The sequence below is a fragment of the Danio aesculapii genome, chromosome 6, assembly GCF_903798145.1.
Source record: "Danio aesculapii chromosome 6, fDanAes4.1, whole genome shotgun sequence".
In the NCBI taxonomy this organism is placed as follows: Eukaryota; Metazoa; Chordata; class Actinopteri; order Cypriniformes; family Danionidae; genus Danio; species Danio aesculapii.
This window is the reverse complement of record NC_079440.1, coordinates 12,881,445-12,903,570: the sequence shown is the minus strand read 5'-3', so window position 1 is coordinate 12,903,570 and position 22,126 is coordinate 12,881,445. Positions and strand designations below refer to the sequence as shown.

Sequence of the window (22,126 nt, the reverse complement as noted above, 5' to 3'; positions counted from 1 at the left end):
CTTGTTTTTGCTCATGTTGAACCTCTGCTCAAGAACCTTTTGTAGGTTTTACATCTTTGATGTGTAAAGCAGGTCGCACACCAGAAGCGCCGCAACACGGATCGCACATGAAAGTTAAAAGTATCACACACCAGACGCGGACATTCGCATGATATTTAACATGAAACTAATCAGATGTCGCTTTGTGGCGCGGCAGAGAAATGAACCGTATCCTGAGTTGTAACTGGGCGCCGTGGACAGCCGCCGACTTGCGGCGCTGGTGTGTGTACCCTGATTGAAACCTATGTTTAGAATTCCGAGCGGCGCTTCTGGTGTGCAACCTGCTTAAAGCATTACTACATAAGGTCCCTCGCCATAACGCACCTTTTGCGGTCTCGCAGATTCGCGGATTTGTTTTAGTGCAATTTTACATGCTTTTTTCTTACAGCACATTGTGTTCTGCATACTGATTAGCTGTAGACCATTGTCAATCAATCTCCTCTCTGCCGTGTCACCTGCACAGTACAGAATGCGTTCAGCTTGCCAAATTTACATAAATCTTTGATCGCTAGCAGTGTGACTCTAAAGTGCTGTATTGTATGTTTGCAAGTTTTCTCCCTAAAAAAACCCCATAACGTCGACGAAACGTTCTGCACTGTCAAAGGCACCCACGGTAGCACCCAAAAATGCAGAGGAAGATGCTAATCCTCGCACAAAAAGTTGGACGTCTGGGCATGCTAAAAGAAGGTGGAAATCATGCTAGTGTTTAAACAAGAGAGAAAAGTGTGAAAATGTTAATGCCTGTCTGAGAAAAGTGTATAAAGTGTGTCATGAGGGGTTTTACAACCTTAAAACATCTATAATTATTGTGGACTACGTTGCAGATTTCTCCAATTGCGGACTATTTTTAGAGATTAACGAGGGACCATTGTAATTACTTATTTTTTTTGGTATGGAATCTGAAAAAAACATCATGAACGGCCACTATTTTTGCGAGGATTTAATGCTGAAGAAAACAGTAAATGTCTTACTAATGTTGAACAGTTTGACATTACCGAACTCCAAATTGAGAAATACATACAACATGACATGCCGGCAACAAAACTAAAACTTCATTCACACTACGAGCGACAAGCAACCGTTCATTTCAACGGAGAGAGTGACTTCCGACGACCTCCGTGTACGCGAACAAGAGCGATCGTTGGCGACCAGGTGGGCGTGTCAGAATCTTTCAACTTTATGCAAATAAAGAGCGACTTTCTTGAGCGATCCAATAGGAGCATAAGTAGAGTCGCCATCCAGAGCAACAGGCAGTTACAAAGTCGCTGCTAGAGTGAATGTGGCTAATGAATGAGGAGTGATACTTAAAATAATGCCTTTACGGAGACATTTGGGCATTATTATGCAAATATTTCAACACAGTGATATAGCTATTAGCTATGAGAGGGAGAATTGGATCAGGTTGTTTTAGGCAGGTCTGAATCAATAACAAATCAATTTGTGGGCCAATTTGAGCTTTGTAACTTTGCAGATCTTACACTTACACCAACAGCTGCATAACAAACTGAAGAAAAAAGCATGATATGACCCCTTTAAAATCTTCCCACACTACTAACAAAGTGCTCCATTTAATTACATTATCTTTGTCCCAGTTCATTGTTGACATACATAGCATGTTTGGTGATTAGATTATCTGCTTTGGACATCTGTCTTGAAATGTTTTTGACAAATCTAACAACAACACCAGGCTTCTCGATTTGTGTGCATCTGTCTTATCTTTACTCGACAAAGATGTCTAGTAACAGATGGGTATCTTCTATTAAAACGCAGTGAAAGTGCATACAAACTGATCAACAGACAAAAAAAAACAGTTTGCTTTGGACCACCAAATTTTTTTCTCCCCAAGGACGGTTCGTGAAATGACCTTTTCTTTTGTGCTACATGCTCAGGCATACAGCGTTTATCTGACAGACTCTTTCCTGAGGTTTTATCTATCTCTCCCACCCTCACACTCACACACATGGATTCTTTAAACCAGGATGTGTCAGTTGTCCTGTTGAAAAGGGAATGAGGTTTACAATTAAAGCTCACCACATAAATAACCAATACAAGGCCACAAACACACACACAATGTACACCATGGCAATATGGTCAACCATAGCTACTGTCCAACCACCACATCTGTTACTGCGACTCCTTGTCTCCATGGCAGCCACCACACATCCGTTAGTCATATAAATTCCCTTGATGTACTTTCCTATCTGTCGGAATGGAGGAGTGAACCCTTTCCCACTCAAGATATATGCGTCCGTCATTGAGGATATGCTGGTCTGTCTGTTCCATCAGGGGTCACTGTCTCGCATTGACCTGTTAGGCTCGGCTAGAAGGGGCATAAACATCAGTGTCATCTTTGCAGAAAGGAGAAACTAAACTCCTCCTGTCCCTGTTGACCCGACAGCCCAGAATTCCCCCGGTGCATCTATATTTTGAGGCCCCAGCATTGAACCCTGACACTATGGCTTTGAGCAAGTTTCTCCTCTCTACCTCCGGTCCACTGGAGGGAGCACTCACACTTCATCAACTCAAGCACTGCTTGCTGAGGTTGAGCACGGTCGCTCAGGGTGTGTTTGTGTCGAGGCAGAGATGTTGGTGAGGAGTGACGACAGGAGTCGAGGTAGATGGGAATCGTTGTCCGGACGTGCCACTGCTCCTTCCGCTCATGGCTGCGGTGAGAGTCTCCAGGCTTCTTAAAGAATCTCCATGATTGGCTGGCTTGAAGGATGAAGATGTCACATCTGCTGATTGGCTGAACCCATTTTGCTTGTCCACCGTGTCGTCTCCTGACGGTCTGTAGAGAGGGCTGCCTTCAGACCTAGAGTCCGAATTGGAGTTCCCGCCAAAATCAAACTCCTCAAACACTCCGATTTCACCTTGAGCTGATGGGTAATATGACTTGGAAAGGTTGGTAGCACTTGGGGCATCACTTTCAGAGACACTACCACCCAGATTGGTGGTGGGATATGAGTATCCCACAGCTGGAAGAGGGTTAGGTGGAGTTACACCTGTAGGCAGGTATGCTGGAGGAGGACTGTAGCCTGCAGGAAGAACAGCTTGTGAGGGGTATCGCGGATTCGGATAGCTGTATGCAGACAGATTTGGTGAGGTGTTAGCACTGTAGGCTGAGACTAGACTAGGATGGGAAGGCGTAGGGTGGAAAAGGGGGCCACCATAAGCACCTACAGGCTGGAGGAAGGGAGTGCTATAGGGAGTGCTGCTGTATTCCTGATTGCCTGTCTGACTGTTACAACTACTGCTGGAAAAACAAGGTTCCGGAAGACTCCCGTTGCCTAAAACCGGAGAGTTGCACGCACTGACGGACACATCTGACACGCTCAGTGGCGCTTTAGGAAGAAGTTCAGGTATGCAACCTAAAGGAGGATAGACACCCTCCAGCCAAGGTTCAGCCTCCAGCTTTCGTCCATTAAGAAGGGGGGACCCGTTATTCACAATACCGGGTCCCCTTACACTAACAGAGATGGCTGTGTCAGGATATCCCATAAGTCCACTCTCACAAGGTAGATCCAGAATAGCAGAATATCTCTCTGCATACCTCTTGAGCAGGTTAGAAGCGGTCAGAGCTGAAATGTCATCATTTGCCCATGAATGCTGGTACGCTGCAGTTGAGGTCGAACCGGTTAGCCTCGGATCCCGAAGCGCTTCGATCTTATGCCCTGGTGAACGAGTGGTGGAGGTGATGTCATAGTGTTGCTCCGCCCACTGGGACTGCTCAGGGCTCCACTGCATGGTCACGCCTGCAAGCAAAAGAGTACAATTTGGGTCAATTCAAACATATGGATGATTATAGAAAATTAAGAAGTTTAAAGAGCTTACAAAAACGACTCTTTTACAGACAGCTTCAGCTTCACAAACTTGCTAATCAATATGCATACTTGCTATAATATTAATGTAATAAAAAAGACTCTAATTATCCTTATTATTCTAACTTTTTTCAGGGCAATTTAAATTAAGTGTGCTGCAAAAACACAGCAGAGAGAAAATTTGAGCAATTTAGGTTAATTAGCATTATTAGAAAATTACAGCAGTTCCAGATAATGACCAATTTTGCATAATCATCTTGTCAAAAAAAAAAAAAAACATTAGGATAGAAAATAATTTCACAAAAATGAATAATATTATAAAATATTGAAAGACAAAAGCAAATACAGTCTCCTTTTTTAAAGCAGCCATGGGAGCTGTTTTGCGATCTTCAGATTGACAGAGAAATTCAGCTACATGTGTACTGGTAGATCTGGATTCACCCCCACACAAGCATCAAGAATAGCTCTGATGATATCATTAGGGTCTGATACTGAGATACACCAGAAGGCTTCATCTCAAGTGAATAAAATAAAAGCTCTTTAATGTAATCAAGGAACCTCATATTACACCCTCTCCGTCTCTTTCTCAGTTTCATTGACTCACGCACGTCGTACGGGAACATAATATTTCAGCATACTGTAATAATGACTGATCAATAATGCAGCTCTCGGCATTAGCAACTGAACCCGACAACAGATGTTACCCCTAAAAATACTGTATCTGCTTCGCTCATAAAGCACGCGACTTAAGATTTGAGTTTATGAAACAAAGAGCTTTTCTTCTGCATTGAACTTTGGCATATGGCAGCAGAGAGGGAGAGATTGAGGGGAGAGGATGGATAAATAAAGAAAGAAAGAGACAGAAGTTGTCCCTAGCCATAAAATATTACACATACAGCACTTCTAAGATAAAGTAACACTGAATTTCCTCTGACCTTGCTAGTACAATAGATTAGCAAAGCCTCGTGTATCAGAAACAATCTGATGTTTTGTTGAAACCAAATAAAATACAGAAACAGACACACAATCTTTATTACAGCAGATGGATATTGATTTTGGCCTGATGGAGCCACATTTACATGTTCTATCCATCTCAATTAAAAACTGCCCAATTACATTCAATTCTATCAAGCAGCAAATCCTCCTGATCGATACGCGCAACTTGAGGTCAGTCAGTGTGCTCTCATGGGAAAACACTGCAAACACACGCACACACACAAACTGGCGCCGTTCCTCTGGAAAGACTTTAACTGACATAAATTAAGCTTTGAAAGTCACTCATCACACTCGTTACATGAGTAATCGCTTTAACTGTTCAAAACTGAAGTTATACTGTTTATCAGACACTAAAACCCAAGCAACTTACAATACCGCGTACAAATCACACTAATGGCAATTAGCTGGACAGGTGGCTGAGAAATGATATGATAAAAAAGAAGAGCATAATAAAATAAAATGACGGATGATCAAAAGCAATATCAATAACGCATCTGAAAAGATGTCTTTTAACAGCTTTCTAATTACTTGTTTTATTTTAACGGTTGAGGTTAGCACGTTATAATAGTCGTCATTAATTCAGCATTTAATTCTCGGGTTTTATGTTCACCTATAAAAACAGATACACGAGAAAATGCTAAATATGCAAAAGTAGTTGGCAACAAGCCACATTAATTGAGGTATCATTCATGTCTGGGGCAGAAATGGAAATAAATGTTAATTAACTATTAATTTACTCAACCTCAGAACATGCAAGATGTATCAATAAACATTTTTTAGCTGAAACCATGGTTCTATGATTTAATGGAATCAGTATCACATCAATATTGAGATGGCCAGCTTTTGACTCTGCATTTGCCCCAAACAAAATAGACACTAGTTTTAACTATTGGAATAAGCAAGGACTTTCAACATACAGCACTTTTGTACATAATGGAAGTGTTAAGGATTTTGAAACTTTCAAAAATGAAAATTCACTGAGTGATCCTGACTTTCATAGATATTTATAGATAAGGAACAAAATTAAAAACATTAGAAACGGCGATGAAAACAAAAACAATAGTCTTCTTACAATATTTATGTCAGCTTATAAAGGAGCCAACATGACCAAACTAATTACTAAATTATATAAAAGTCTACAAGACAATAAATTAGAGAACACATGTTATATAAAAAATAAATGGGAAATAGAGTGTAATATTGAAATTACTGAGGAAGAGTGGAAAAGTGTTTTTAAAACACAGTGGAAACTACATCTTCCTCAGTCTGGAATGAATTTGGTTGGGAAAACCTCATTCGCTTTTTCGTCACCCCTGAGCAGAAGAGATACTGTACTTAAACAAAAATGCAGTCTGCTGGAGACTATGTGGCTCAAATGATGCGAATCATTCACATATTTTCTTGAAATGTTTAAAAATTCAGGCATTTTGGCAAGAAATTCATAAATGTTTAGAGAATATATTCCATATTCCATCGATTTTTCTTTCTCAACTCTATACTCAGGCTTAAAAAATCCTATGTTAAAATAAAAATCTGACAAAAAACTGCAGACAATTTTGCTGATAGCCTGTAAAAAAGCCATAACCACAAAATAGTTACAGCTCAAAATAACTCAAATTAGTGACTGGTTTGACAAAATGTATGAAATCTATAAGATGGAGAGGCTAACAATGAACCATCGTTTACGGACTGAGGAGTTTAATGAGACATGGAGAAAATGGGTAGAATATATTCTTCCATTAAGACCAGATTTATTATAGAATGTATAGTCAGAAAGATGTGAATTTTATTTTGTTTATTTTGTGTATTATTTTTTTGTAATGAGAGAAAACATAAAAGAAAGATAGTGAGAAGAACAATACCTATTTAAAAAAATAAACAAATAAATAAATAATTTACATTTAAGATCCTAAAAGTACCATCCTCACAGTTTCATATGTACTGTACATAGTTTAGGTAATAAAAAAAAGAAAAGGGTAGACTGGGTTCAATTCAAAATTGAATTGTAACTGAAAAGCAACAAATTAATTTTATCTGTTTATTTTTGATAATATTTAAAACAATTATGAGTGTATAGTTTATCTTGTTTCTTATAATGTCCTTGAATCATTAATGCAACTTCCATATTTATTTATAGAATTGTTTTTGTAATGAAATTATAATTTCATTAAGTTCTACAATTTTCTGGATTCTGATGTTTGGTTGTTTTGTGTACCCTTTGTGGAAACCCTATATACAATACATATGTATGTACATTTGGAAACAACAATAAAAAACTAAATGAGAAAAAAAAAAAAAAATAAAAATAAAATAAATTTTAAAAAAGAAAAGAAACCATGGTTCTTGGTGATTCATAAAAAAACAAGTAAACCGTTTTAAACAGCAGCACTTTTAGAGTCTAGAAAAACATGAGCAGATCAAGGTCTTGAGGTCTTAAAGGGTGGTCCTGAGTGTATTTTTAAGGCTTGGTTATGTTTATTAGATGCAAAGCAATGTGTGTTCATGCTTCATTTGTAGAAAATCATGTTATTTTTTCATATATCTTACTTTGATTATACACAGCGACTGTCATATTTTCTAGTTCCTCCGAAAGCCCACCCTCAAGAGGCTCTAATTGGTCAGCTAACATAATGTGCTGTGATTTGCGTATCGGCGCGGATAAAGCATCCGCATAGAGAGACACTGCAGCACTGATTTTGGGTGATTTGATGAATAAATATGAATTTGTAGCTAAATTGTTAGCAGTGCCAAACAGCATTTCTTATTGTTTACATCCTTGTTTACGTCCTTGCTACAACATAGCTTTAACGCTAGACATGCATGTAATAGATCAATTTTAACAAATAAAAACACTTACAGGTTGTGGCTCACAATCCACAGCTTCGTCTATTGTGGTTGGAGCTGCTCCTTCTTTGAGGAGTTTTAGCCGAATCCAGAACTGAACTGAGAGAGATTCTTGAAGTTCTCCTTTGTCAAATGCTAGAGCTATATCTTTTTTTTAAATTCTCTATAACATAATTAAAATTAAATTATAAGCACTTCTCTCTTTATGTCATGTCCTTCGAAAGCCCAAATATAGAAACAGAACAAGCTTTGTGGAAATAGCAGAGTTTGGACAGCATTGGACACATGCTTTCTGTCACATGATTAATTTATTGTCAGGGGCCAAGGGTATTCATTTTCTTTTGCCTGTAAATGTTCTTTTGACTCCTAAAGTGACTTGCATTTATTCATTCATTTTCTGTTGGCTTAGTCCCTGTGTTTATCAGGGGTCACCACAGCGGAATGAACTGCCAACTTGAACCGCCAACTTATCCAGCATATGTTTTATGCAGCATTTGTTTTACGGATGCCCTTCCAGCTGCAACACAGTACTGGGAAACACCTATACACACTCACATTCTCACACATACACTACGGCCAATTTAGTTTATTTAATTCACCTATATGTAATAACGTTCAAATTAATTTGTTTGTTAAAATTCAGCCCAAATAATTTGTTTACAACCACTTAACTTTTACTAAGCATTTAGTAAATCCAAAGAATCATGTTTGAATAATTTTTTCAGTGTACATTTTGTAGTCGCCTACATCTTGCATTCCCTGGGGTTGAGTAAATTAATTAATTATGCCTTTAAGGCCAACAAACAAACAAACAAACAAACAAACAACAATAACAATAAATCTAACTGTAATAAGTAAATTAGCACTCACCCCACTGCACAATAACATTCTGTTAATTGTAAGCATGTAATGATGTTTGCTCATCTGCTATTTTACATGCTTGAGCTCCTTAAGGCTGGATGGATTATGGCTGTCAAAGCTTTTATCAATTGTTTTTCAACTGGAAAGAGAAATCACTATGGAGGAGATTAAAAAATATTTTTCCTCTTTGCCTTTATCATAGAATATGTCATTTAGAATTCTTTTAAAAAATCTTCTTTAAGGCAATAAAAACAAATCGGTAATGTAATGTAAGCTATACTACACACTATGTTAAAGAAGGCTTAAAATCACACAATAATAACATTTAACCCTTGTGTAGTGTTCAAATTTACTACCCTCGTTATGTTCGAGGCTGTTTTAGCCCCATTGACATCGCAGCGGGGTTGCCACAGTGGAATGAACCACCAACTGTTTCAGTATATGTTTTACACAGCAGATGCCCTTCCAGCCGAAACCCAGTCCTGGGAAATGCACAGCCATGACAGCATATAATCATGCATTCTTGATTGTTGGTGGTTTCCCTTTTGGGAAGAGGTAAAATGTGTACTTTTTACTGATGATCACCAGTTGGCAGCATTAACCCTTTAGATAGGCCTATGCTAAAAAGTTTCTGGCTTTTCTATGGCGTTCTATGGAGCACAATTGCAGATTATAGTGTGCGTGCATAAACACACTTATTATATTTACTGTTTTGAGAGCTGAGGGGCTTATTTTGATTATCTCAGACATATCAAGATAAGTGCAAAAAGGTCTCTCTCACATGTCATGGTGTCATGGCTTTGCAATCAAAAAATTTCATTATAATAGAGGTCAATTAGGAAAAAACTGCCATGAACATAACGAAAAGGTACTAAATTTGCCCAGAGTCTATTGTTGAATTTTTTTTTTTATATTTCAAAGCATTTTTCCCAAAATATGTGTCAAAATAAGATTTGTCACTAAATATTATTAAATTTGCTGCAATACAAAGTTGTGGCCAAATTAAGACTAAAAAATTTAAACAATACACTAAAAACAATACTTTTGAATGCAAAACTATTTGGTTTATCAGGATACTTGCTTTATGGTTACTACTATCATAAAAATACACATCTGTATGTTTAAAATTTGAAACATTAATCAGCCAACAAGAAATATTTATCAAAATTAACATTTTAGTCAGAATACTTGGTGCACATGTTAGTTAGTTAGTTAGTTAGTTAGTTAGTTAGTTAGTTAGTTAGTTAGTTAGTTAGTTAGTTAGTTTATATAGCACATTCTTTACAATACAAAATTGCCCAACATGCTGAACACAATCAATACTAATTAAAATAAGTCCTACATCACATACCTAACAATTAAAACATACACTGTAAAAAATGGCCATGATTTCAATGGTAAAAAACTGTAAAAATGCTACAGTAAAAATCCGTAACCTGGTTACCAGTATGTTTCCTTAATATATACAGCGAATAACCGTAAATTGACTTTCCCAGAATTCTCTGCATGGCACATTACTTTCTATGCTTTTTGTTGACATTACTATGGATCTTTTTAGCTGTTTCCCCATCAGTTATGTACATTAGAGATTTATGTTACATCTAATGTTGATCAACAATGTTTATTTCATGACTTAAATTTTATGCGTGTTACCATACTGGTGTTTAGTAGCTGTGTGAATGACACTAAACGCCTTCTATACACTGATACACTTTTCTGCTTGTAATACACTTTTTCTGCCTTGGTTTATTATGAAACTTCCTCATCACCACCTGCATATGGCTGTGTTAACGTGTCTATCTGTGTAACAAAAGATATGGAGATGTTGGTAATTCAAAATACAGACATATTATATCTATAAATTATTAAAATACGGTAGTTTACTGTAAAAATGAAAAATTACTTTTACGGTTTGTACCGTATTTTTAACGGTAAAATACTGGCAACCACAGCTGCCGCTTTTTTACCGTAAATTTTACGGATTTATTTTTTACAGTGTAAGACAAACCCCTTAACATTAAAAAGTCTCAAATGCTAAAGAACAAAGATGCAGTTTCAGAATCATGTTAAAGATAGAGATAGAGCTAAAGATAGAGCTGGAGCATGTCTGATGTAGAGTTTTGGGGCGATAACAGCAGAAGCCTGATCCCCACTTCGCTTACACGTGGACCTTGTTACAGATAGAATAAAGTGATCAGAAGACCTTAGTGACCTACCAGGATTATATACATGTAGGAGATCTGATAAGTAAGGTGGTGCCAGATCATTTAGGATTTAAAAACAAAAATAATAGTTTAAAATCAATCAACAGGCAGCCAGTTCAGAGAGGAAAGAACTGGGGATATGTGCTCATACTTGCTAGACCTTGTCAGAAGTCTCGTGGCCGCATTTTGGACTAATTGCAATCTATTTAGGGCGTTTTGACTAATACCCACATACAAATAGTTGCAATTGTCAAGTCTTCCCAAAATAAAAGCAAGGATCACCTTCTCAAGGTCATTAAAATAGAGAAATGACTTCACTTTTGCTACAAGTCATAAATGGAAGAAACTGGATTTAACAACTGAATTTACTTGTTTGTTAAATTTCAGATCACTATCGAACTGAAACCCTAGGTTTCTAACAACAGGTTTTTGATAAGTTGATAGCTCACCAAAACCTAATAATTCCAGAGGGGCAGGATTCCCAAACCACACCAGCTCAGCTCAGCTCAGTGCATGATTTCACTCATTTACTCATGAAGTTCAGCAGAAACACACAGGCACATGTACCCCAGACAGCAAAATGGAAATATTTTCATGACTTTTATGACTACAGATGGAGAATGCTGTCTGTAAAGCATGAATTACACACAGAGTAAAACACATTAAACAGCCCATTAAAAGTATACTGTCAGCAGCACATGAATATGTCTGAGCATCTGGTCCACTACAAACTAATATTAGTATTGTTAATATTGTTAAAACATCAAGTTATAGGATTCAAATAATATATAAGGCATGACTTTAGCATGAAATTAGACTGCACGATGCAGACGCATTTATAGTGAGCTCCTTGCAGGTGACATTTCACTTAAGCAACAATCAGACCAAGAAGTTAATTTCAAACTTTCTTTTGCTTTAATACGGCTTATATATACATTCAGACACTAAATTTGTGGATATCATGTGTAGAATGGTTGCTCCGGGCAACAAACGAGGTGGCAAAAAGATGCTAGCTATTACAGCTTGCTCGGCTGACTCACGACGTACTCACGAGGGAGAATCACTTTCAGCTGAAATGTTTAAACAATCGCTGGAGTCTATGAAAAATGACATTTGTATTAAAATTGAAAGTGCAATCAGCGGTCTACAATCAGATATCAACAGAGTAAAGGAGGAGTTGCCACGATTCAACAATCGCTTAGCTCGCAGGAGGAGCGGCTGAGAGCTGTCGATGATTCGGCAACAGCAACGAGCAACTCTCTCATGCCACAGTGGAATGAATCACCAACTATTTTAGCCTATGTCTTTACTAGGTGGGCATAGATACATTTTTTAAATCTAGATTAATCTCACTGTAATCTTGGAATTAATCTAGATTAATCTATAATGGCTCAATTGAATTCTGCCGAAGGCATTCAGAATATGTGTGCTACCCAAATAATGACTAAAAGTAAGTCTTTGAGAACGGGTTTCTCAAGCCAGGTGGCGCATTAGACCAGGGGCTCATCTCCAGTTTCCAAAATGCATCACAAACTGCTTGAGAAACTGTTCTACTATGATAATTGGTGATGAAATTAAATTATATTCAATAAGATGTACTTGTGTTTACTAACTGTTAATTCAGTTAAACATGAATTTTGAACTGTAGGCCTACATAAGCTCCAAACAGCGATTTTTGATTACCTTAATCCGACTAAAGTCATAACTGAACTAAACAGAAGTTTTTTTCTTTCCATTCGGCGTGTGTTATTAAATTCCATAACACTCTCACTAGTCCTTACTCCTTCTTTGCGTCTAATACCCCAGTTTGTCATGGGGGCATGAATGAAACACATGGTTTCCGCTACATTCATTCTTCCATGGCGGGGTGCCACACCAAAATTCATCCTGCCACGGCTACATTACAGCTTCTCATTCAAAACCTTCAGCCGTTTTTTTAAATAGCGGGTTATAATCGCTCCAAAACATATTAAAAGGAATGTGAATTATAACAGCGCAAACTTTTCTGTAACTGTAGTAGTGCTGTGCGTTATTTAATTAGCCCTTTAAGGTGACGCGCTGACTGACAGGTGTGTGATTCTTGAGACAAGCAAACACGACATAGCTTTCAGTTAAGATAAACACAGTTTCCATAGTTATACTTAATTAATGGATAAAGGTCTATGGTTCATACATATTACTAGCAAATCTAATAAATGTTGGAGCCATACTCGTTACATAAATGCACTAAATGGCACTTCAGCAGCGTTTATTTCAGAGTGCGCAATAAAATCTGCGCTTGCGCAGTGTATATATTTGAGGGTGTGCAAGAAGTTTTTTGCACGGACAGAGGAAATCGGCACGTAAGCAAGGAGATTCGCATGCTCGTATTACTTAAATGCGATCTCGACTTGTAATAGTGCGCTTACGACGTTTGTCATTGAAATAATATAAGCAGTTGGTAGATCTGTAAATGGCCTGCCGCCTCCAAGACGAAACACTAAAATGTTCATGAGTTAAAGTGAAACTGCCGAACTGCAGTTAAAGTCACCCAAAATTACAGGAAACTCTTACATGAAAGCACTTCAGGTAAACACCTTAATTATATTATTGTCTATTAAGGCACATAACTAGATTACAGATGTCCATGTAAACATAGTCAGTAGTGTCTTCGAGGTAAGTGAAAGATCCAGAAAGGCATCCTGCTGATTTGATTCAGAAGGGCACTTTTTTTGTCAGATGGCTCACCGTTCAGGTATACATCCATGCTAAAATATCAAGGTGAAAGTCATCATAGCTTGGGTAGAACAGACCCAGCTCCCAACCCAACTTTGAGAATAGATTAACGGCGATATTTTTTTATCGCGCGATAAGAGTCTTGCATTAATGCAGCACGTTAATGCCGATTACGGCCCACCATAGCGGATGCCCTTCCACATACCTGTCAACCCTCCCATTTTTCCCGGGATTCTGCCGTATTTTACAGTTCTATCTCTCTATCATCCCGTAAAAGTTTTTTGCTGTATTTCTCCTGTATTTTTAGTCTTTCTCTAAAGGGGGGCAAATAAATATTAAAGAGCCGAGCCTCCCTATACGCAACCCATACCGCCGAACCACCGGGGGCCGCCCCTTTGCACTTACATGAGAGTCTGTTCTGTGCTTTCGCTTTATTTAGGCATGAAAACACTTTGAAATAATTATAAAAACGGCAGGATTCCCTTTACTTTTCATTACAGGTACAGTCTCCCCTTCATATGCAATCTTTAAAACAGTCATATACTGTATGTGCATGACTGTCAGCTGACGCACTCTATAGTGATAAATAGACACTGTTTCCCAAACGGATTCTGTACAAGCGATTTGAAGCGGAGCGAAAGTCTGGATTTTGGGTGCATGGGTTTACATATACACATAATTAATAGTAATAATAATATCTAAAGATGTCAATCTTGGTGTTTTTATCCCTTATTGTGGTGGGCATATCCCTTATTTTCAAATCCCAATATTGACAGGTATGCCTTCCAGCCGCATCCCAGTACTGGGAAACCCACACCAACATGGGGAGAACATGCAAACTCCACACAGAAATGCCAACGAGTCTAGCCAGCCAGGACTCGAACCAGTGACTTTCTTGCTGTGCGTCGACAGTGCTAACCACTGCGCCACTGTGCCAGCAATTATAATATGTTGTCATTTATAATATATTCTAATTTAATATATTGTACAAACTCGATAAACCCACTCAGCTGTACTTTAAAAATGACCATTATTGATATGAATGAGCCTTAACATGCCAAAACAAATTCCAATTCCTAACCCTGAGAATGAACAATGGCAAGCAGCAGCAATTATGACTAGGCTAGACTATAAAACAAGCATAGAGGATGAGGATGTCGTCTAAAATGAAGCCCCAATTACAAACCACATCAGTCAGACCTCTTGAGATAAGTGCAGAAATTCCCCAAACAGCGCATGAAGGGTTCTTCATAAGAATTACACACTAACTTCAACTGCCCTACAAGAGGAAGATAAAGTACTGTTCATTATGGAGAGCCGTTTATTTCTCTGGCTGGTTTTGCCTGCCTTACATGAGGTAAAAGTGATGTGAAGATATTAGCTGTGGTTTGCTGGAATGTTCTCTTAAATGTTCTTGTATCCTACAAAACTTCCAGGACAATCCCATTAGCTGCTGATCTAGTGTGTGTACTTTTGTTAGTGTAAAAGTGTGTGTTGGTGCTTGAGAGAATGACTTTCTGTTGTTCCAATATACCCACTAGCTACAAATCCTCTGGCCCATCTCACATACACACATAAATACACACAGACCCACACACACACACACACACACACACACAGCAGTTTCTAAAGCAATGTTCCAGAATTTAAAGGCGGATGAACTTTAACAAACTTTGTCTCTTTACACAATGCTTACCGTGTGTGTATTTATGCATGTGCGTGAACGCATATAGACCCCTTATTTAAAACCAGAAGCACATCGACTGACAGATACACTCACTTTTCCTAAGTGAAATCTCAGGTTTCGCTGTCAGCAAAATCAATACATCACAGACTCAGTCACACACACACACACACTGCATCCATAAAATGCTTTCATTGAGTAATTAAACAACCATTACTGTCGCCGACAGCAAAACAGCAAAACGGATAAAGCCCTTTAAAGAAAGATATAGACAAAAATACGTATGCACAATCTTTCCACACCACTGATCTCAGTAAGTAATGAGTGGAGTATAAAATCTGATTTCAAATTAATTTTTATATTATTTACAAATATAAGAGAAAGACCCAATAGTCGTTTGCACAAACAATTCAGTCCACACTGTTTTTTAAATTAAAAATTAAACCATATTACAGAATATTACAGCTATTTTAGATCAGATCAGGTCTTTAACAATGATATCAAACAGTTCCAGTTGTATATGGCAGATTCTGTCAGAAAATATGTCATTTAAATGATCTAATCTGAATCTCTAATATGTGTTTTTGTAGTCAAACAACCAGCACGCAGCGTTGTCAATATCCAAAAGAAGTAAACAGCAAGTCTTGTCTTTGAGTCCGAGCTTTGTTTTTAACAGCAGGCTAGATATAACCTTACGTTCACTGCAAAAAAAAATGCTGGGTTCACAATTCCTTCATGTTGTCCCAACACAAATCAATTAAGTTAACTTAATTGTTTTTACAAATTTAAGTGATTAGAACATAAAGCAATTAAAAATCTACTTTTCAAGCTGTTTGGACAGACATATGTGTAGGTATAGTGTATAGACCGCCATATTAGGGTGATATAAACACACCCAGTCCTTTTTTTTTTCAATTTAACAACATAAAAACGGTAGACCAATTGGAGCGGTTTTCAGATCGACCGCAACTTGACGTAGGAGTGCGGTCCCCCTGCCCACCAATATTGATTGACAGGCGCGCATCACCATATCCTCAGTTTGTTGTTTCACTTCGGCCATTTTCAGCGTGTGAGTCAAAGCGATGTCACTAAAGCAACACCCTTGCTCTGTTTTTAGATGTAAGGCTCATTGGGCTCAACACAAGATCAACATTCACCACATGATCACTCTAATCGGAATTATTGTTTGTAACTTAGTTTGTTTGTAGGTGGGTTTGCAAACATGTGTACTTTTCATTGCGTCTACCTTAAACTTCAGCCGTTTGCATTTCTCGCGGTCACAGAAGGTCCCTGCGTGACCACTGTGGAATGATTTACCTGTTAGCTTAATATCAGAAAGTATTCTAAATATTTTTAGTAGTGTTCTTAAAAAGTGGTTAAAAGCAAAACAGCAGTGTTTGCACAAATAGTCTACTGTTAGTTTGTTGGATCATGTCGCCTTTACTTTTGCTTTTGCTCCAGTAATTTTATGTAAAGAATTATAATGCTGTGTATATGTTTTTTTTATTATTATAGTTCCATTTTGTCAATTTTGTCAAGCCTCCTGTTGACAGGTGTTGAGAATTAGCAAGTTTGCTAAAACATTTAAACAAATGCATTAGGTTGTCCAGTGTAATTGTGATGTCCATGTCAAATAAATAAAATAAATAAAAACAATGCCATCTACTGTAAAAATAGCGATGCATTTCACAACAGCTCTAACAATAGCTGCAATAATATATTTCTAAAAATGTTCTAAATATATCAAAATAAACCATTACTATACCAATAACCACACAATGTAAAAAAAAATTGTTGGAACTACTTTCACAATTTATGATTTTCAGCTGACAAACATTAAAACACAAACAGCCAATTACAAATCATCCTACTTTAAGGATCTTGAGCATTTAAAGCGGCAGGCAACAAAAGTGCAGAACACGTTATAGGAATAATGAATAGCGATTAACCCTTGTGTGCTGTTGGGGATGTTTTTGGGTAATCTTGGCCTTAATTTGGCCACAACGTTCTCTGTGTTTCAGCAAATGAAATGATTTTTGGTGACAAACCTTACTTTGGTACACATGTGTTTTTGGAAAAATGCTTTGAAAATTCAACTATACACTTTGGGCGAAAAGAGAGGTCAATTTGAACAGTACAAAAGGGTTAACTATGTATTAGTGTAGATATTTTTATTGGTGAAGATTTTGCTGTTGGGTTAGATATAATTATACTTTTTTTACCATATAGTCCTATTGTTCTTGTCTTATAGAATATTATACTTTTATGGTGCTTTATAGGTGCTTATTTTTGGCTTTTGAAAGCCAGTGGTGACCATTTATTTTCACTGGATGGAAAAGAGCAGCCTGACTGCCGAATGGTGGAAAGAAAGTCATAATTTTTTGGATGAGCAATGACACAAGCCACAGTACTGTACAGATCGAAATCATATTATCCATCTAAAAATAAAGCAGAGAATACATTTGGTACAAAACCTCACTCTCTTCTACCAGACACAAAGGCCACGCTTTTCTGTCTGCGTGTGTGAGTGTGTGTATTTGTGTGTTAGCTGGCGTGAACAGTTCTCCTGTTGTGCCAGGCTGTTTGACTATTGTAAGAGTGGCAGGGTGGAAGCCCTCTAATTCTTCTTTAATGTGAATGAGCCATTCAATCTCAACGTCCTCTCTTCAAAACGACTGACTTTCAGCCCTGGCCTGCTGAGCGCTGCAATAGAGAGAAAGAGAGAGAGGGAGAGCCGCAGACAAGTATAAGAGAACGGAGCCTCAGCAGTGAAAGGTCTATGAAAGTTTAAGCTCAGAGTCTGAAACAAGATTGTTGTTTTGTAGAGTCACTGGAAAATGATGCAGAAAGGTTAAGAGACAACCGAATTCAAATTTAAAGTTAAACCCAACCACCGCATACAGCTCCAAGTGTATGAAGTTTTCATTACTGAAGTCCATTTTAGGGGGAGGGGGGGGGGTGCTGCTGGCCGATATTGCGATATGTTTTATATCATTCAATATCGATAATTATTGAATATGTTTTAACAGTACATTTAGGAATATTAGGATTTTTTTAATTTAACCACTTTATTTTAATTTACCAACATTACTAAGGCAAATAGTTTTAAGAGTCAAAAACTAAAATATTTCAACAAAATATCTGATCTCATTATAATAAAATAAACATAAGTGTTAAAGAGACTCTTAAATTTGTTAAATAAAATGTTACAAAGTGTGTGCAATGGTAAAGTGTAATTATTGAACAATCAAAGCAAACTTTAAGGTGTGAATAATAATAATATAGTAAACCTCAAAATATGTAAACAACACTGTGATAATCAACTCTGAGATTTCAAGTAAAGGAACCAGCCATCATATTCAAATACATATTGCAACATTACCAATTGTGAAGTTGAATGACTATATTACCCCCTATGCTAAAAAAATCTTTCAGATGGGGTGCTGGTGGCTGGGATGCACAAGAAAAGAAACCAAAAAGCCCCTCTGGCGACATCCTTTTTTTATTTACAATCTCCTCACTGCTGCTAGCCACTGAAGTCACTTTCGCATGTGTTGTTATTCTGACCTGAACTGACAAGCGCATGGATTCCTTGACCATTTACAATGGTATTTGCACTCAAGCTCCCCTGGCGTCTCTTTTCTCAGATGATAACAAATTATTGCTGCAGCTCCGATACAAGTTTATGGAGAAAGGTAAAAAGCACAGCAGTGTTAACATGCGCTGCCTGTCTGATGTAATTAGTCTACCATTATTACTGAAATGTGTATATTGCATACAAAGTGTGAAGCAGATTGGTTAGTTCTACTTGCATGAATTGCGGTGCGCTTGCGACATTCGGAAAAGTGCCGATGTTTTTAACTAGGTACGTAACTTACACCCTAAGCTTATTGGCACTGCTTCCAAGGCACCCACTCAACAGCCACATTTTAATAAAACTATGGCGCTTTATATTGAAACTCCATTCCAAATCTTTTTTATCGATACTGACAATGGTGTTCGGTCAATAAATATCGATACAGTTTTTAAATCGCCCAGCCCTAGCTTCACAATTAATTGATAAAAGATTCAAAAGCCCACACAGTCTTATTCCTAAATGACAGTAGCTGGGTTTCCATCAGCCTCTATTAATCCACATTTTGAAGTATCACATGAGAAAGAACTAAATGCAAGTTTCGAATACAAATCCCTTACTTCACAAACAAGTTTGTTTTGGACTTATTGATTGAAAAATTGTTAATGCAAATAATGGGCGATTAAAATGCATTGGCCAAACATTCCATCCACTTGCGTAAAGTCTGTGTGAAATCAAAATATGCAACGCTAATTTTGCTAGTACACATGGTTATTCTTTAGGTGAACAATTAATCTGCGAAAGTTGATCTACTGAAAAAAAAGTGTTTTGTTCATCTTCGATCAAAGTCTGACCATTTGCTTCCGCTCTTGAAGTGGTGGTTCTTTGCTGCTGACATCAGTTTGACCGCTTTAGCCACAATATTCTTAACTACGCCCCTCTTACCATTTGTTTTCTATGAAAACTAATCTTTCAAGCTAAAGCCAGCTGCAACTCAGTATTTAGTTTCAGTTGGAAGTACATCAATATACTGAAATAAAAGTCTCAGCAACTTCCGGTTTAAACTGACTTTAATAATCCTCATTACGCTTGCCTTGTTGTAGTAACTGTTTGTCAACTACATTGTCAAAAATATCTGTTAATTAGCAGTTTTCCATATTTTGTGATAATTTTTTTAATTTTTCCTCAATTATTTATGCTTTTAATTTCATTATAGGACCTTAATCTTTCTGCCAAGAACCTTTAGAATTATTCGAAAAAGTGACTTTCATTAACATTTTAACAGTTTAAAGTGATATATTGTATGGGTGGGTGTTGTAATTTACGGTAAAAAAACCTTAAATAACTGTCAGTACATTTTCGGTTATTATACATACTTATTTCTCTATATATTATTTTTTGAGCAATGTGTTATTTCAAACTGCTAAAATGTCAATAAAAGTAATTTTGTAAAAATGTAGAATTCTCATGATGCAATTCACAACCGGAAATTAATGGAAAACACTTTTGAATCACAAAATACAGAAACAATATTTTTTACAGTGTATGTTACCACTATTAAAGTCAGCCACTCTAACAGTTTGACAGAAATGCACAATTTTGGAACTGTTTATTTTTTGCAAACTTTTAAAGATTTGCTTTGCATTAAGATGAAAACCTGACTAATGTTTCTGCTATGTCTATTAAACTTTTGGCACAAGATTCAGAAGGAGCAGCTGTCATTTATAAGTGCTAGTACCTTACTCTTTAGTCATGGGAAAAACATACTGGGACAAAATTTAATAGTTTGGAATGTAGACACTAGGTAACTGATCATCTCTGTGATCCATACAGACCAGTCCCCATGGTTGTGAAGATTAATCATCATCTTCTCAACTATGCAAAACACATTTCTTGATACAGTATTATTGTAAACTCAGTGTCACGATCACCAGAGATCCAGGCTTGCAGATCATGAACCATGCACCATGACTTCAATTCTGTCACTTTATGAACTACAAATCCCGTCATGCACCTTACACACACCTGTTGCTGGATCACTGATGATTACACTCACACAGCTGAAAGCTGATCAAAGACTGATTACACAGATTATATACACTGCTCACATTCTCTCACACGTTGCTGAGACTTGTTTTGCTGTAACATAACATAGCGCTCTTTGTATCTCTTTCCATGTTTCTTGACCCTAGCCTTGTTTTCTTTGTTTATGTTATTGCCGCCTGTACCTACCTTATTGTCTATGACTTGACTACGCCTCTGGATTGACTTCATGCTACAGTTTGTACCTGTTGACTGTTGCTTGCCTGACCATTCTCTGTTAAATAAAGCTGCATGTATATCCTCACTCCATTGTCACCCAAGTTCCTGGTTACATTCAGTCAATTATGATATTGGCAAATCAGTATATGAATACATGTCTATCAGTATATTGGGTCTGTGCATTAGGCCTTTGAGTCGTATAAAATGCAGTTGTTGTAGATTTCAGAGTTATTTTGTCCTCTGTTCTTCTGTTCACTGAAATATATGTATAAAAATATGACATGTCTTCACTCTAGGATAAACTCTTCTAAAGTACATGTTTGCTATATGCAACTTATTTATGTGGAAGTCATCAATATTAAAGCCTCATGGCCAATAGCACATCTAAAGTGGATCAATACTTTATCAGCTGATTTTTCAGGTTGATAATGATAATGACATTACAAGTGACCATTTATTGGCCTATACTGATATAAACATCAATATACAGTGCATCCAGAATTTATTCCAAAATGGATTCAATTAATTTATCTCCTTAAAATTCTTCGCTTAATACCCCATAATGACAATGTGAAAAAAGAGTTTTTGAAATTGTTGCAAATTTATTAAGAATAAAAAAACCTGAGAAATCACATGTACATAAGTATTCACAGCCTTTGCCGCAAAGCTCTAAATTGAGCTCAGGTACATTCTGTTTCCACTGATCATTCTTGAAATGTTTCAGTAGCTTAATTGGAGTTCACCTGTGGTAAATTCAGTTGATTGGACATGATAACATGATAAGGTCCCAGGGTTGAAGTGCATAAAGCACAAACCAAGCAAAGGAATTGTCTGTAGATCCTTGAAGATTACAGAAAAATTTCTGCTGCTCTAAAAGTTCCAATGTGCACAGTAGCCTCCATCATCTGTAAGTGTAAGATGTTTGGAACCACCAGGATTCTTCCTAGAGCTGGCCGGCCATCTAAGCTGAGTGATCAGGGGATAAGGGCCTAAGTCAGGAAGGTGATCAATAACCCGATGGTCACTCTGTTTGAGCACCAGCGTTCTTCTGTGGAGAGTGGAGAACCTTACAGAAGCACAACCATCTGTGCAGCAATCAACCAATCAGGCCTGTACGGTAGAGTGGCCA

General features: G+C 37.3%; 1 protein-coding gene across 1 annotated transcript in view; it reads right to left on the bottom strand.

The window, feature by feature from the left end:
• Positions 1-2,099: 2,099 nt before the first annotated feature.
• Positions 2,100-22,126, bottom strand: part of LOC130230040 (fidgetin) — a 30,638-nt gene continuing 10,611 nt past the window's right edge. Inside the window, exon 3 of the mRNA XM_056458983.1 lies at positions 2,100-3,791. Within this exon, the coding sequence (XP_056314958.1) occupies positions 2,596-3,791 (1,196 nt within the window). The 3' untranslated portion in view covers positions 2,100-2,595. The remainder of the gene's footprint in view (positions 3,792-22,126) is intronic.